Source organism: Sceloporus undulatus, chromosome 2 (assembly GCF_019175285.1).
Source record: "Sceloporus undulatus isolate JIND9_A2432 ecotype Alabama chromosome 2, SceUnd_v1.1, whole genome shotgun sequence".
Lineage (NCBI taxonomy): Eukaryota > Metazoa > Chordata > Lepidosauria > Squamata > Phrynosomatidae > Sceloporus > Sceloporus undulatus.
In genome coordinates this window covers 227,245,075-227,261,711 of record NC_056523.1, presented here as the reverse complement: position 1 = coordinate 227,261,711, position 16,637 = coordinate 227,245,075, and the positions used below count along the sequence as shown (strand labels likewise).

At 43.6% G+C, this 16,637-nt stretch overlaps 2 protein-coding genes and 1 long non-coding RNA gene across 5 annotated transcripts in view; 2 read left to right on the top strand and 1 right to left on the bottom strand.

The window, feature by feature from the left end:
* The window catches only part of NAA50 (N-alpha-acetyltransferase 50, NatE catalytic subunit), a 293,674-nt gene that overhangs the window by 195,283 nt on the left and 81,754 nt on the right, over positions 1–16,637 (top strand). The window lies entirely within an intron of this gene.
* Positions 1–16,637, top strand: part of SPICE1 (spindle and centriole associated protein 1) — a 44,670-nt gene that overhangs the window by 21,098 nt on the left and 6,935 nt on the right. Inside the window, 8 exon segments of the mRNA XM_042448368.1 lie at positions 4,973–5,052; positions 5,055–5,159; positions 5,161–5,220; positions 5,223–5,240; positions 6,380–6,511; positions 7,023–7,158; positions 13,560–13,769; positions 14,804–15,201. Of these exon segments, the coding sequence (XP_042304302.1) occupies positions 4,973–5,052; positions 5,055–5,159; positions 5,161–5,220; positions 5,223–5,240; positions 6,380–6,511; positions 7,023–7,158; positions 13,560–13,769; positions 14,804–15,201 (1,139 nt within the window).
* LOC121920992 overlaps positions 16,353–16,637 on the bottom strand; it is a 1,228-nt gene continuing 943 nt past the window's right edge. Inside the window, exon 2 of the long non-coding RNA XR_006101815.1 lies at positions 16,353–16,626. This is a non-coding gene — a long non-coding RNA (uncharacterized LOC121920992). The remainder of the gene's footprint in view (positions 16,627–16,637) is intronic.

Here is a 16,637-nt window from a genome sequence, read left to right as displayed (position 1 = left end):
AATCCATTTAACAGCTGGGTTATTCTCCACGTAGATAGCAGGTTTAAAATTCTGTCAGTTATATCTAATAACTTCTGCACCTCCACATCAGTTTTTTTTCCTGCCAAGCCAGTTAGACATTGTTTAGTCTCCACATGAAATAACTTATTGCTTTCAGAATAAATGGAAATACAAAATACACAGAAACGTTAAAAAATCAATGGCGGAATGAGGGCGAATTGCATGTGCTGATAGAAAAAAGAAAGAAACCATACACTGAGAAAGTAGTGAGAGATGCTTTGTTTCTGACTGCTACCAAGTATATTGTGGCTGTAACTAATAAACCAGCGTACCTATCAAAATAATTCTGAGAACGTTTTAAAGACCGGTATTTATTTCAGCTAGTGAGCGTGAATCAGAAGGGTCTCTACATGCACCGCAAGTCAACAGATAAAACTAGTGACGACAGGAAAGAAAGCTGATGGTATAATAAAGAGTATAATAAAGGCGAAGGTGGTCAGAAACTGAACAAACCAGACTTGCAAGACAGAAAAGGGACAGAATTGGTTGAGCGAGTGCAGAAAACACCAACCGTTCAGTTTGCAGTGTTGGGAAGGAAGGTTGCACAACAGGAGACAGGTGGGAGCACAGCTGTGTCTCCAAGCAACCAGGATGTAACACTGGACCGCTAGGACTCAGCCGTTAACAAGGAGACCAAAGGCAATCAGCCAGCCAATCAATGACTGAAAACTGTTAATGACAGAAAAGCTATAAATCAGTGGCCACATCTCCTCATAGGGAGCAGCAGGCTTCAAGCACATCATGACTCAAATGGGAATTTGCAAGACCTAATGAGAGAGTGAGTACATAGGGAAGTTAGTTGCACGATAATATACACATAATGACACCATCTTTGGGCCTGAAGACGGATTAACCAATTTAAGCAATTACAGTTTAATGATTTGGTATACTCAAATGAATTTGTTTAATTTTAATGAATAAGAACGATTTGAATTTAATGAATTTACAACCTAATCAATCAGATATAACTAATAATTGGACTGATAAGGAGGAACAAAAAATTATGAGAGGCCCATAAAAATAAGCAGGACAGAGAAGTTCTAGGAAGGAAGAAGGAAGCTTTTTGTAGGTTTTTTGGGCTATGTGGCCATGTTCTAGAAGAGTTTATTCCTAAACTCTTCTAGAACACAGCCACATAGCCTGAAAAACCCATAAAAACCTATGGGTGCCGACCATGAAAGCCTTCGACTTCACAAGAAGGAAACTGCAGGGAAGAAATGCGCTTAGAAGAGAGTGAGACAGAGGAAGAATGGTTTGAAGGAGATCAGAAGTCAAGGTTGAATTTGGCTAGCATATCTTTTGAAGGTCTCTTTCTCTTTGGAGAGAAAGCATTACATAAAGTGTTAATAGAAAAGAGTTATAAAAAGCAGGTTATGCCTTCAATACAAAAAAGAAATAAGGCAGATTAGTGAAACTTTCCACTCCTTTTGCAAGGGTGTTTAAGCAAGCACAGATTCAACATGGGGAATGTTCCCTAAATCAGGAAGTATTCATCTATATGAACAACAAATTTGGGGCATTTCAAATATAGCAATCTGGATCAAGCCTCAAAGTCAATGCGCCTTGATACCAAGTACTCAGACTTGGATGCGTGATGAAACAGCTAACTCTTGACACTTTTCTGGTAGAAATAATGGTCACAAGGAATAGTAATGTGAAAGTCATGAATAGCTATCATGTTTTTAAAATTGGTTCGATTGATGGCATCGTCAGCCTGTTCAAGACTGAATTTGGATTTCAAGTAGGAAATCTATGCACGGTTGGTACTGCTTTTAAACTAGCTCTCCTCAAAAACACATTAATATAAGGATGTGATGATTTTTACCTCCTAGCTTAACTCCTGCATGCAAAGCTGCCACTTGTCTTTTCAGACACCTTTGCTTCTATTGAGCAAAAAATATCTTTTTAATTTGAAATTTGGCCCAGAGGCAAACAAAGGATGTTTGCAAGGTGGTGGGGTGAAAAGAGCCTTCCATATTCATAAGGCACTATAGGATAGACAAATACAAATCAGCAACGGCTGCATTTGAGTGGACTTTTTTACAGTCAGTTGTGTAATGCATAAAGGCTGTCATCTCTACCCAGTAGGGGGAAGGTTGGGTATATCCTGGCTGTGAGTGGGTTGCTCATCTGTGCCATCCAGTGTTGTGAAGGTTCAGTCTTGGATGGCCCAGAGGAGCAATTCACCCCCTCCCTATTGGTGATTGGCAGCTTTGTACAAAGGGTACAGGTTAGTGAAAGTCTTTGGAATGAAACTGATGAGGGTTAGGAATTAATAGATGTAACTGCAGAATTGTAAAGTTTTAGAACTTCTGTATGTATGTGGGCATGTAGAGAATAACTCAGCAGTCATCTCTACCCAAAATTAGATTAGTCTGGGTCATGCAAGATTAAACCTTCACAGTAAGTACCAACTCCTCATTCTTGCCAGAGTTGGACTTCCAGCAAATATCAGGGTAGTTGAAATCTCCCATTACTACTACATCTCTCCTTTCTGAAAGTGTGATCATCTGTTTTAGGAAGGCATCATCCAAATCCTCAGTCTGGCTTGAGAGGGGGGGGGGGGGGTCTGTAGTAGACCTACAATAATATCATGTTGTTTTATGTCTCCCTTAATTTTTACCCAAATGCTCTCAACCTGGCTTCCAGGATTTAAGTCATGGGTCTCTTACAGGTTTAATATCCTTGATATATGCTATAGTTCCTCCTTTCTTGTTTGGTCTATTTCTCTGAAATAGGTTATATACATTCCAGTCATGAGATTCATTCTACCTATTATCATATTTGTTTTGCTGTGTTAAGAGTTCAAGTTAATCTTGTTTATTTCCTTGTTCTGGGCATTAGTGTAGAGCAGGGGTAGGCAACCTCCGGCCCGCGGGCCGGATGCGGACCGTGAAGGCCTGGCCGCCGGCCCCGCGGCCTTGCCGCCGCGGCCACCCGCCGCGGCCACCCGCCGCGGCTTTTCGCCGCTCTGGGCGCCGCCATTTGGGCGAAAAATGGCGGCGCCCATAGCGGCCTCTGGGGCTATGGGCGCCGCCATTTTGCCGCCCAAAATGGCGCCGCCCAGAGCGGCCGCCGCAGCAGCGTCAGTAACAGCGGCGGGCTCTAGGAGGCCCGCTACCGTCCTCGGGCCCTGCGGAGGGCTCCAGGGCGCAGGGGCCTCGGGAGGCCCGCTGCCGTCTCTGGACCTTCCAGGCGGGCTCCCAGGCGGCATGGGGCCTCCAGGGCCGCTGCCGTCGCTGGGCCCTGCAGGAGGGTCCCCGGGCGGCAGGGGCCTCTGCGGGCCCGCTGCATCCCTGGGCCCTGAAGGAGGCTCCCAGGGCGGCAGGGGGCCTCTGCGGGCCCGCTGCCGTCCCTGGGGCCCTGCAGGAGGGCTCCCAGGGCGGCAGTGGGCCTCTGTGGGGCCCGCTGCTGTCTCGGGGCCCTGCAGGAGGGTTCCCAGGGCGGCAGGGGGCCTCTGCGGGCCCGCTGCCGTCTCTGGGGCCCTGCAGGAGGGTTCCAGGGCGGCAGGGGGCCCCTGCGGGGCCCGCTGCCGTCTCTGGGGCCCTTCAGGCGGGCTCCCAGGGCGGCAGGGGACCTCTGCGAGGCCAGCTGCCGTCTCTGGGGCCCTGCAGGAGGGTTCCCAGGGCGGCAGGGGGCCTCCGGGGCCCGCTGCTGTCTCTGGGGCCCTCCAGGCGGGCTCCCATGGCGGCTGGGGGCCTCTGGAAGGCCCGGTGCCGTCACAGGGCCCTCCAGGGGGTCTCCAGCTGGCAGCCCCCCCCAGCTTTTTTGCTGCTCTCTGACGGGGCCTAGGGCCCCGTCAGGGGCCAGCAAAAATGGGGAGGCTGGCCCCCAGAGGGGGAAGCTCTGCCCCCGGCATGCGGCCCCGCCCCGGAGGGTGGAAGCTCCACCCCCTGCATGTGGCCCGCCCCAGAGGGTGAAGTCCACCCCTGCATGTGGCCCCGCCCGGGGTCGAAGCTCCACCCCCAGCTTCGGCCCCCAGTCGCCTGAGGGACAGCAACCGGCCCCCGGCTCAAAAAGGTTGCCTACCCCTGGTGTAGAGACATCTAAGATCATTTCCCCAAGCTGTTTATTTAAAGGTTTGGGTTTTCTTTTGCACCCATTATAGGTTCTTGTACTATTTGCCTTGTTCTCTGAATAACATTTGGCTATTATCTCCAGCACTTGGTGTTCTACTCTCAAGAATACTATTCCTCCCCCACATAACTCAGTTTAAAGCCCTTCTGATCAGATCTTTCAGACTCTTAGCAAAACTGCTGTCAGGTGCAACCCATCCCTTACCAGAAGTCCATCTTCATGAAACCGCACGACCATGGCCCAAGAAGCCAAATTATTCCTGATGACACCATCTGTAGAGCCAGTTGTTCCACTTCCACTGTTCTTCTCACCCTTCCTGGGCCTGCCCTGTCACTGGGAGAAGAGATGAAATGACAACTTGTGTATCCAGGTTCTTCAGCTTCATACCCAGAGCCTCATAGTCCCTTATGATATTCCGAAAGCTATGCCTTGCAATGTCATTGTTTCCAAGTATCAGCTAGTGGGCTTTATGATTCTTGTTAACCTTCAATTACATTAGAAATACTAGAATGTAAACATTGCCTTGGCAAAGTTTGACATATCCGAGATTGCACTTGCAATGGTGCATCCTACCTGCAGGTAGAAAGGTTGAAGGCCAAGAGAAAATACTGTATGGAAGCATGAAAGCTGGTCAGTGCTACATGTCAGAATGTATTCGTAGTTGATATGGTGAGGCAACACTTAACTTGTCATTTCCATAAATTGGAACATGTGAGTGTATTTTTTAAGCACCTTAATTCATCTGAAAAATTGAAAGTATTTTGATCCCTTATCTTAGTGTTTGGTTTTACACAAATGAATGTTGATGCTAATTTTTGTAATGCTTTCATTTCAGTGAAGAAAAAACAAACTGTACATACGCCTGCTGGGCAGATGAAGATCAATTTGAGCACTGCTTCTACTTCCATAACCGTCCAAATGGCCGGAATTCCAGCCTAGAGTACCTGAACCAAAGGATGTATGATATGGAGCATGAAATGGAGGAATATGAGAGGTGGATGGGGCATAAAATCCAATGTGTAACACAGTAGCCAAGGCGTTTCTGGATTTACTCACTCTCTGGTGAAGCCTTTGTGTCGGATGTGTTGCGCTGTTTGAAGGAGGTGGGGAAAATAATGTACTTCTTCTGACTACAATATGCATGTTTTAAGGTGCTGTAACAGCTCAGTATTTTGTTTCAAGTTGCTTCCTTTCAGTTTCAGAAGGAAAAACATTTAATCTGGATAAATTTCTTTTAGAAATTTGAATTCTTTCTATTGCATACTTTCTTTAAGGCAGCTATTTTAGTATATGTTCCTATAGTTAAACACATAGTAACTGTGTTTAGATATTATGAACTGAAATAGGTGATGCGTGCCAAGAGGCTAATGTCAAAAATGGGGACTAGAGGGGTATTAACATATTTTATATATATATAAATAAATAAATACATATATAAATAAAATAATAATATTTTGAAATTTGTCACAAAACTTGAGTAAAGGTTCATTGGTTGAATGTCCTCTTTCATTCTAAATATAGAATGCCTGGTTGGTTTTGGATGAGCTGCCTCGCAGTCTCCTTGTTAATGTCCAGTGGACTATTTGTAGCCCAGGAGCCAAGAACAGGCTTATTTACTCATCAGGGTCTCCTTACCTTGACCACAAGACACGTTTTAAACCTCTAAGTTATATAGTGCCAAATTTTGTTGACTATAATGTGCCATGTTCCATTAATTCTCTGAGTGGAAGAGAGATTAATGCCACAGCGCTATTTCCTTTCATTGAGTGTCTTGGAGTGAAAGGATGATGGATGAACTTTAGTTGTGGACATGAGGGTTTCATCTTGACCAAATCTGCAAATGTAGTTGAGAAAAGAATGATTTCTATGCAGTTTTGTATGCTGCTTAATATAGAAAGACCAAAAAAAAAAAAAAAGCCCAACAGATTTTTATTTAACGTCTATAGTGTAATGAGAGAAAACAATCGAAGTGATTAAAAAAAAAAATGAGAACTAAAGTAAAAATGCATTGGGGTATACAATATGTCAGACTTAAAATGATTGCTTTACTACTGTTCTGTTTGCTCTTTCTGCTTTGGTATTTTGACCTGATCGCCACAGATGCAAGAAGAAGGGCACTGTCTCTGGGACTGAGGTCTGACTTTTATTAAATGTTTTATACTGCTGAACCTTGATAACTCATGTTTTCATAATAATAAGGATCCCTCTATTAATGTCCCGTCTCTTACCCCATCCCTAAAAGACTGAGACAAAAGTACGGCAAGAAATAAGGAACAGGGAGCAGCTTAAAAAGGAGTTAAGTGAACACAGAGCCCTCATTGATGCTCTAACTGCTGAAGTTCTTTTGATGAGAGAAGAAAACCTTGTTATGCAGGTACTGTCCAGAATTACTGTTAAACTGTAATCTAGACTTGACTTCTATTTTGAATTTAATGGCAGCAGTTATGTATCTTTGTTTAGTGATCCATTGTATTTATAGACAGGATAGTTTGAATCCTTTGATAGAATAGACTGGTGGCTATAGCATTTTGGTAACAGGGTTTGTTGCCAGACATTACTTGATTTGGTGAACAAGAGGTGGATTTGTGCCATTTATCCTCTCATCTTTTCAAGAATTCATTTTTTCATTGTTATGGCACTCTATATAGCCTCTCTCAGGTTCCAGCTCAGAAATTCACATGACAGTGGCAGAACACTTTGAAAATGTTTATTTTATTTATTTTATATGCTCATCACTACAGAAAATATGTTTTTGCTTGCCTGCATGTTGTATCCAAAGCATGCAGGAAAATGCCTGGAAATACTCATTGTGCTGATTATTTGCCACTTGTAGGTAAACAGAAATGCTAAATTAAGTGTATTTCTTACTACTTTTCTTCTTCTAGAATATACTCCAGCAGAACCTGGTTGCACAAGACGAACAGTCATTCACAAGTGTACCTCCTGTCACTGATTCAGGCAGGATGACAAATTATGGAGAGACTGGGGAGTTTTCAGTCGGGAGTCCAGAAGCCACTAGAGGTATGAGTCATCCACTGAATGTGAGGAAATGTAAATAATTTCTGTGGTTTGTAAGTTTTAAAATATAAGAGCTGTAGCAACAACTGTCAGGTTGTGAGATAGCACAGTTTTTTTCTGGTCATAAATACATATAGGTACTCCAAAGGATTGACCAAGCTACATGTTGCACTAGTTGTGGGTTTGGAATGTGAATCTATCAACGGAAGAATGATGACCCTAATCCTGCACTCTGTTCCTGACCTAGGCACTGAAGCACTCCACCAGCTTGTTTAAACCAAAGGGGCTATTTACATTCAAGACCATGGGGTGGGGTAGGGTGGGAAAGAATAACAGCTATGAGGTCTCTAGGAATCCAGCATGGATCCGGAGGGTGTACCCCACAATGTTTTCCCTTCAAAATAAAGGTTGTGGCACCATTCATTTTTTTTTTTAATGAATTCTGTAGGTAGGCTCTAGAAAGACTGGTGGGTGGGTTCATGGTGTATTGAGGAGATTCTCTGAATGAACAGTATCCCCTATAATGCATTGTAGCTGAGAATACAGCCATACTGTTTCCAGTAACCATCTGCAGATGTGGGAAACTTTAAGCTAGCAAAGGTTTGTCCAGTGAGGGTATAGAATGATCCACTAGCTTCATGATCCAGGCCTATGTATATGTAACTGTATGTTTAATGCAAATTATACACTGTCTTTATAATGCAAAGGATCTTCATAAGGCATATTTCTGCATATTTCTTTCCTTTTTATTCCTGCATTATCTGCATCAGATAATGCAGGTTTTTAGTTTTGAATATTGTGGTTATGGCATCCTATATAGCCTCTCTTTGGTTCCAGCTCAGAAATACACATGACAGGGATAGAACACTATGAAAATGTTTGTTTTATTTATTTTATATGCTTATTACAGAGATTGTGGATTTGAGTATATAAGACACAGATGCACTTCTTGTTATATGACATTCATAGCCATCAGACTGCTACATATTTGTATTTCTGTCCCTGTAGCAGACCACCTTTTGCTATTGTTATCTTTCCCAGTCTAAAATTTCCACATATGAAGGCTAGCAAGAGAAGAATGTGTATACTTGATTTTTTAATGAAGATAATTTAAGGTGCCAGGGGCAGGGGGCTTCCATCTCTCTTCACAAAGAGCTTGTCCAAAGTGGCAACTATTATCAGTTTAAATAACCACATTCAATGTTGCTATGGACTGCTGCTTCCTGTTTCCACTTCCATACACTCTTTTAAAATAATAAATAAATATAATGCATGGTGTAGTCTTCCTTATTAATTATTGTGCTGAATGAGATCACCCCAACCCACCCACACAACAAGAGTCTTCTAGCATTTTAACCAGGGAACTCCACCTTTTCCTCTCCCTATTGCATCTCTGTCAGGTTCTCTGCTAAGTCAGCTCCCCCCTGACAATAACGAGCTCACTGGAATGTTTCTCAGGACAGAGAAGAATTATATAATCGTAGAGTTAGAAGAGACCACAAGGGCCATCCAGTTTCAGTCCAACCCCCCTGCCATACAGGAACTCTCAATCAAAGCATTCCCTTAGCAGGTACGCTATGACTTTAGCATTGTCGGATGTAAAGTTGCAGTTTACAACAGAAACATTTATACAGTTCATTTAGGATATCACCTCCCAATCCCAATAACAGCCTTCAGTTCCCGCTAAAACAACTCTCTCACCAACATGTTGTTTAAAAAGTATTTCAAAACATCACATTCTTTCCCCCCATGGCAGTTTTATGAAACAGTGGAGAAAAATGAAAGGGATCTGGGAGTCCAAGTAGACCACAAATTGAACATGAGTCAACAGTGATGTGGCAGCTAAGAAGGCCAATGCGATTTTAGGCTGCATCAATGGAAGTATAGTGTCTAGATCAAGGGAAGTAATAGTGCTCAAAGGAGGGTGACTAAAATGGTGAAGAGACTGGAAACCATGCTCTATGAGGAACGACTTAGGGAGCTGGGGATGTTTAGCCTGGAGAAGAGAAGGTTAAGAGGTGATATGATAGCCCTGTTTAAATACTTGAAGGTACTTATGTCATATTGAGGAGGGAGCTAATGTATTTTCTGCTGCTCCAGAGACTAGGACCCGGAGCAATGGATACAAGCTCCAGGAAAAGAGATTCCACCTCAACATTAGGAGGAACTTCCTGACAGTAAGGACTGTTCAACAGTGGAACAAACTCCCTCAGAGTGTAGTGGTGTCTCCTTCCTTAGAGGTCTTTAAACAGAGGCTGGATGGCCATCTGTTGGGGATGCTTTGATTTAGATTTTCTGCATGGCAGGGGGTTGGACTAGATGCCCTTGCTGTCTCTTCCAACTCTATGATTCTATGAAATCAGGGCAGTCTCCATCTTCTTTTCCACTCATGTGGGTATGTGTATGTGTGTGAGGAGACACATACACAGCACTGAAAATCCAACTTCCTGACAGTAAGGGCTGTTTGACAGTGGAACAAACTCCCTCAGAGTGTAGTGGAGTCTCCTTCTTTAGAGATCCTTAAACAGAGGCTGGATGGCCATCTGTTGGGGATGCGTTGATTTAGCTTTCCTGCATGGCAGGGGGTTGGGACTGGATGGCCCTTGTGGTCTCTTCCAAGTCTGTGGTTCTATGATTCTATGAACTTAAAACATGCAGGAGATGCAGAAAGAGTAGTAAAGGAATAAAAAAGAGAAGGCTTGAAGACCAAAAGGTATTAGTTGTTTTTTTAAACTTACTCTACTTGTAGGACTAAGGAAAGGATGGAAACATCCTGTAATTACCTATGTGTCATCTGGATCTTGAAAACAAATGTGGTTATTACAGGAATAAAAACCATTATCTTCTGATATTTTGGCTAGTCTGGATGACCTCTTCCAGTGGGAAGGGAAGAAGAAAGAAATGAAAGTGACTGGTATAGCAGTTGAGAGTGCTGCTATTCCAGGTTGTTACTAGCTGTGGCAGCTCTAATGGTGCACAATTACAGGGACAGTGAAAGAGGGGGGTTCTCTCTCTGTTTACCTGGCAGCACAGTTGCCCAGCAGATATAGGCAGAAACATGTACCACTCCCCTGCAGCTGTACACCACAGGACAGGAAGGAAGGGAAGATGAGTAGCTTCTCTTCACTTCCTCCTAATTTTTTGTCCCTCCTTCCCACCAGCCTCAGGTGCAGGACAGGATGAAGAAGCATCTATAAACGGAAGTCCCCTTCAGGGAAATTCAGATTTTTAAAAGGGAAGTAAGATGCAGAGTAACAATCCCAAACAGTAGATGTTAATTATGGCCTAGATGGAGTGTGTGAAAGTAGATTGTTGAACTTGGAAAGAGAGGAGAGAGTGGGAAGGGGGAGTTACGTTGTGTGTAGGTGGGATTGGAGGGTGACATAGAAAGAGGTATCATTGGAGAAATATTGCTCACTCTAAAGAGCGGAGGGTGCTACTTGCATACAGCTGGCTTTATCCCAAACCAGAGGCAGGCCCTCAAACTGCCAGTTCATTGAATGATAAGAGAAGAAATGATGATAAAATGCAAGGCTTAGAAATTCTTAAAGATAAGTATAAAATTCAAGCTTTTTCTGATGATCTTGTAATTATTTTGGAAAATAAAAAAAAACTATCAAAAGACTAGAAGTTCTAAGTAATTTTGGCAACCTAGCAGGATTTAGGGTAAACAAAAAAAGTAGTTTGTTAATTAAAAATCTGACTACAAAAGAAGAGGAAGAAATTAAATCTATTACTGAATTCCAATTGATAACTAAAACCAACAAAATAAGCCACGACTCTCCTTCTAATATAGGAGCTCACTTTATACTTTGTATACTTCATCATCCATGCTGAGGCTACCCTGTCAGAAGCAGCTCAAGGCTTCATGGCTGCTATGACAATCATGGGCTGTCCCAAGTGGTATCTGGCCCCACTCATGTTGCTGGGCACACACCTTGTGTTCTATACAGGGGAGATGATGGTGATCTGGGAAGGGAGGAGCTTTCTACTGTTCCGTTGTCATGGACAGATAATTTCCTGGTCAGGTTTAGACTTTCTGGAACTCAGAGCCCCTACAGGGGTGGGGGACCCATTAAGATGGTCCACCCCAGGAGGCTTATGGATCCAGATGGATTCCTGATGGCTCTTGGGAAGTTTCCTACTGCCTGGGCAGGTGGTCCTGTCCAAGCCCTGGTTGATCTCTGGAATGGAGAAATGACCAGGGCAGTTGACACGATCACTCCTAAGCATCCCATCTGGACGTGAACCATCTTGGTTCTCTAAGGAGCTGGCAGCAATGAAGCGAACAAGACAGAGACTAGAGTGACAGTGGCGGAAAACTCAGTCCGAATCTGACCGAAAGCAGTCTAAAATCTGCCTGAAGATGTAGACTAAAACTATTGGGCCTGCACAGAATTGTTCAGCTAAGATGTTTTGAATGGTCAGGGATCTGTTACAATCTGGTCCCGAGGAGAATTTAAGCTACTCAACAGCTCTCTGTGAGGAATTTGCTCACCATTTTGTTGATAAAATCGCTCAGATTCACTCTGACTTAGATGCTAGAGTTGATATAGGTTCAGTGAATGTAACCTTGGCTGGTCCAGTATTGATGGATACCTTTTAGTTGGTGCAACCTGATGATGTGGACAGGATCCTTGGAGAGGTGAGATCTACTACATGTATACTAGTCCCTTGTCCATCCTGGTTTATTAAACAGGCCAGAGGAGGATTGGTGGCATGGGCAAGGCAGGGTCCCAACACACCTAAATGAAGCTGTGGTAAGACCTCTTGAAAAAAACTTCCCTGGATCCTACTGTATTAGATAATTACAGGCCAGTCTTCAATCTTCCATTTTTGGGCAAGGTGCTGGAGTGTGTGGTGGCTTCCCAACTCCAGGCATTTCTGGATGAGATGGATTATCTAGATCCATGTCAGTCTGGTTTTAGGCCTGGTTATGGGACAGAAAGAGCTTTGGTCACCTTGATGGATGACCTACACAGAGAAATGGACAGCGGGAGTGTATCCCTGTTGGTTTTGCTGGACCTCTCAGCGGCTTTCGATATCATCGACTATGGTATTCTTCTGAGCTGCCTCTCTGGGATGGGGCTTGGGGGTACTGTTCTACAGTGGCTCTGCTCTTTCCTGGAAGGGCAGTCTCAGAAGGTGGTGCTGGGGGATACCTGTTTGACTCCTTGGCCATTGGCCTGTGGGGGCCACAGGGCTCTGTCCTGTCCCCTATGCTTTTTAACATGTACATGAAGCTTAATCCAGACAAGGCAGAAGTGCTGAGAGAGGTCATCCAGAGTTTTGGAGTAAGGTGTCACCTGTATGCGGATGATACCCAGCTCTATCATTCCTTTCCACCTAATTCCAAGGAAGCTGTTTCTGTCTGCTGTAATGGACTGGATGAGGCATGGATGAGGGCAAACAAATTGAAGCTTAATCCAGACAAGGCAGAAGTGCTCCTGGTCAATCGAAAGACAGATCCAGAAATAGGGATTCAGCTTGTGTTAGATGAGGTTATACTTCCTCTGAAAACTCAGGTTCTTAGTTTGGGGTTACTCCTAGATTCAGCACTGAGCCTAGAAGCCCAAGTATCAGTGGTAACCAGAAGTGCCTTTGCACAGCTAAATCTTATGTGTCGACTGCTCTTGTTCCTGGAGAAGTCAGACCTGGCCACGGTAGTACATTCCTTGGTTACATCCCATTTGGATTACTGTAATGCACTCTACGTGGGACTGTCTTTCAAAAGTGCTCAGAACCTTCAGCTGATCCAAAGAGCTGCAGCCAAGCTGTTATCTGGAGCTGGCTATAGGGAGCATACAACTCCTTTGTTGCAACAGCTCTATTGGCTGGTTTTGGGCACAATTCAAAGTGCTGGTTCTGACCTATAAAGCCCTATATGGCTTGGGACCAGGCTATTTGAAGGACCGTATCTCCCTGTACGAGCCCCCTAGAATATTGAGATCATCAGGAGAGACCCTTCTCTCTGTCCTATTACCCTCTCAGGTGCGTTTGGTGGGAACAAGAGAGAGTGCTTTCTCATTGGCTGCACCCAAGCTTTGGAACTCCCTCACTGTCCTTCCGGTGGCAGGTAAAGATGTTTCTGTGCCGCCAGGTTTTAGCATGACAGGGATGCTGTTTTGTTTTGGAGTTTTAAACTTTAATTTTTAATAATGTAATGTTTTTAATTGTTTGAATTGTTTAATTGTTTTTAAACTTGTATTTTCCATGTTTTATAGTGTTTTAACTTGGACTATTTTAGATTTGTAAGCTGCCTTGAGTCCCTGTACTGGGAGGAAGGCAGGATATAAATAAACATTACTACTATTATTATTATTATTATTATTATTATTATTATTATTATTATTATTTCATATGTTCTTGTTTCTAATACAGCACATTTGTGTCATTTGTCTCAGCAGAGAACCCCATTTCAAAATGTGTTGGGGCAAAGATGGCTGTGCCTGAACTCTTGCATGCGGATCTTCCCAGGAAAAGTGCAGTGTTGCTACATCCTCCTGATAAAATCCATCCAAAGCCTTTGGTATCTTCTGGTATATTCCAACCAGCTGTCATGTTAGCTCCACCACTGCAGAAAGGCAGCCAGGCCTCGCCTCTTGCTCAGGACGGTAAGAGAGCCACTTTTATTGCATGACAGTTTGGGGATCCATTCTCAATATTTTTCAATCATTCTTGTCAAGCCATAAACGCACTGTGGATATTGTTCAGCTCTAGAAAGTATTATCTTGGCTTTGTGGCTAGACCTAGCCAATCCAGCTGACAAGAGGAGCTTTCTTGGTCATTTCTCCCAGCTGCTTGGCTTGAAAAAGAAATAAACTGATGTCACCTTAACCATATAAGAAAACAAACAAAATTGTTTCCTTTACACTTTTATTTGGTGAAGTTGCATTTAAATTATAGGGAGCAAGCAAATGAATTTATTAAACCATTTTTCTCAAGCAAATTTGAATGAATATGTCTAGAAAATACTCTTTGGTCCTGAGGATTAAATAAATGAGTCTAAAAGGCACATTGGCGCAGTACAGATCACTGAAAAACGACAGCCTGCCGGCACCTGTTTTCTTCCAGAGGGAAGGCACAGCCGCCAAACTGCACGGCTTCCCTGCAGAGGAAAAAGAACCAGAGAAAAGCGGGTTCTTTTAAAGCTGCAGGGGCGTCGTAACAAGTGCTCCGCTGGTGCACTCGTTACATAAGCGCTGTGCGGCAATGTGCAGATGCCGCACAGTGCTTATGTAACAGTGGCGGCGCCTGTGTACACAGGGTGCCGCCATTGTTATACCATACGTACGTAATAGAGTTAGGGACCATGCGGTTGCCACACGGTCTCTAACCCTAGTATCAGCCCTGGTACACCGCTTATTGGTGGTATGTTTGCTTTAGAGTATTTTAAAGCCATTGTTTGCTTTAGAGTATTTTAAAATGGATCATTTAGACTTGATGACAGACATATTAATTTTGTATTCAGATACATATTTTTGAGAGAGAGAGAGAAAGAGAAGGAAATGTTCTCACTTGAGCTAGCATTGTAACCCCTCCTTGAATGCTGCCCATTCACTCTCACCTTTAGGTAGCGTTTTTAAGTAGTCTTGGTTTATGATGACATACAGAAGTATTTGGTCTCATTTATAATTTTTTCCTATAGATTACATTAAGAGAGAGCCAAATGAAAAACAGGAGCACTCTGCCTCACACCAGTCACTTGTGGTACCGAAGGATGTCAGTCCTTTTGTCCAGAGAGATGATAGTCTTATTGCAACCAAACCTTTACAGAATTCTCCTTACTTATATGACCACCTACTAGTAAGCACCTTCTCTGCAGAATTGGGACAAGGTGATGGTGATTTCACAGAGAGAATCAATCCTAGTGCAATCATGATGTCTACACAGAATGATGATCTGCAGCAGCAAATAGCTGAGCTAACACTCCAGAATTCACTTAATAAATCTCAGCTAAGCAAATTCAAGCACTACCATCAGGAGACAAGCAGTAATTTGCAACAACCTTTCACAAAGCAGGATGGATCAACTATGGAAGCTCAGGTAGGTATCACAGACCAATCCAGCATAGCCTCAATAAGGATTTAACCTCAGGGTTTCTTCTGTTATTTTTCTACCTCTGAAAAGGATAGCCTCTTTTTGTGTGTGCTCAGGAACTCACATGTACGTAGCTATCCACTTTGTAAGAAAAAGTGATTTTAGTCACCTACCTAGGGCCATTATGACTCTCCTTTAAATTGTTTTGTTAATTCCAACCAGTGGCATCCCTAGCATTGGTGTGGTAACTCATGGTGTCATGGATGGTTGAATCCATGGATTAACAAATCCATAGTTATGGAGAGCCGCCTGTATAGCAAAACCTTCTTCCTCCAATTACTTTCTCTTTTAATCTAAAATTTCCATTTTATATACTCAGCAAATACTTATATGTTAGCCACATATCTGGACCATCTAAGACTTATGGAAAAAACTTCCAAAGGTGATATCTATAATTGGGATTTAGACCATTATATATTTATTTTTATATTTAAGATACACTTATAGCAAGGCTTTCCTGACCACATGATTGTTGAAAGATGGTTAGGCTTTGAGCTTCCTATACCATAGGAAGGCATGCCAGCCAAATGGCAGATCAAACTCCTGTAGTTTCCCGGCAGATAAGGGCCCAACATCTTGTAGTTTGGATTATGCTGCTCCCACTCACTCCTGAAAGGCAGGAAAAAGAAAGTCCTTTTGGTGCCTCCACTTGGCCAACACAAGAGGAATTAACACCACTCTCTCATCACTGGCCTGGGCAGCCAGATGCTCAAACAGTCTGGACCAGGAACCGCAGCAGCCAGTCAGTCGACACACATCAAGCACTGCACTCACACTTCCCTACCTCCCACCTTTGTACCTCTCTGCCTTTTCACCTGAGCCAAGCAGTTTCCCCAGCCCTTTGCTGAATACTCAGGCACTGGCTATTATTGGGAAGTGATCAGTTCCCCCTTCCACCCTTCCTTCTCCAGTTGTCCAGTTCTCCTAACACACGTAGCCGTTCAGGCAGTCATGGCACTGGATCCTCCCATTCTTCCGACAAATAGTTGGTGGCGCCAAGAATGGGACGCAAGTGCCGCAGACCCTTCCTCAGCACGGCGGTTAGAGCAGGCTATTGCCACCTCTCAGTCCATGTAGCAGAAATAATGGTACCAGAGTCAAGGAAAACAAGTTTCTTTATTGCAGAAGTAACGCCAGCGGGCCCAGCAAGAAATATCTTTCCAAAAGGTACCACAAACTGAGCTACTGAAAATCGTTTATAGGATCACACATGTACAAAAAGTAGTTTCCTCCTCCCTCCTCCTTGGTTAGCTAGTTCCACAATATTCAGCACTTCTTGCTTGAGTAAGATTTGTTTACAGAACAGGAAGTGTTGTCAGGGTGAATGTTGTCTCTAGTGTGGCACATCACATGAACCTGGAGAAGGATTAGCTGAAAAGGAG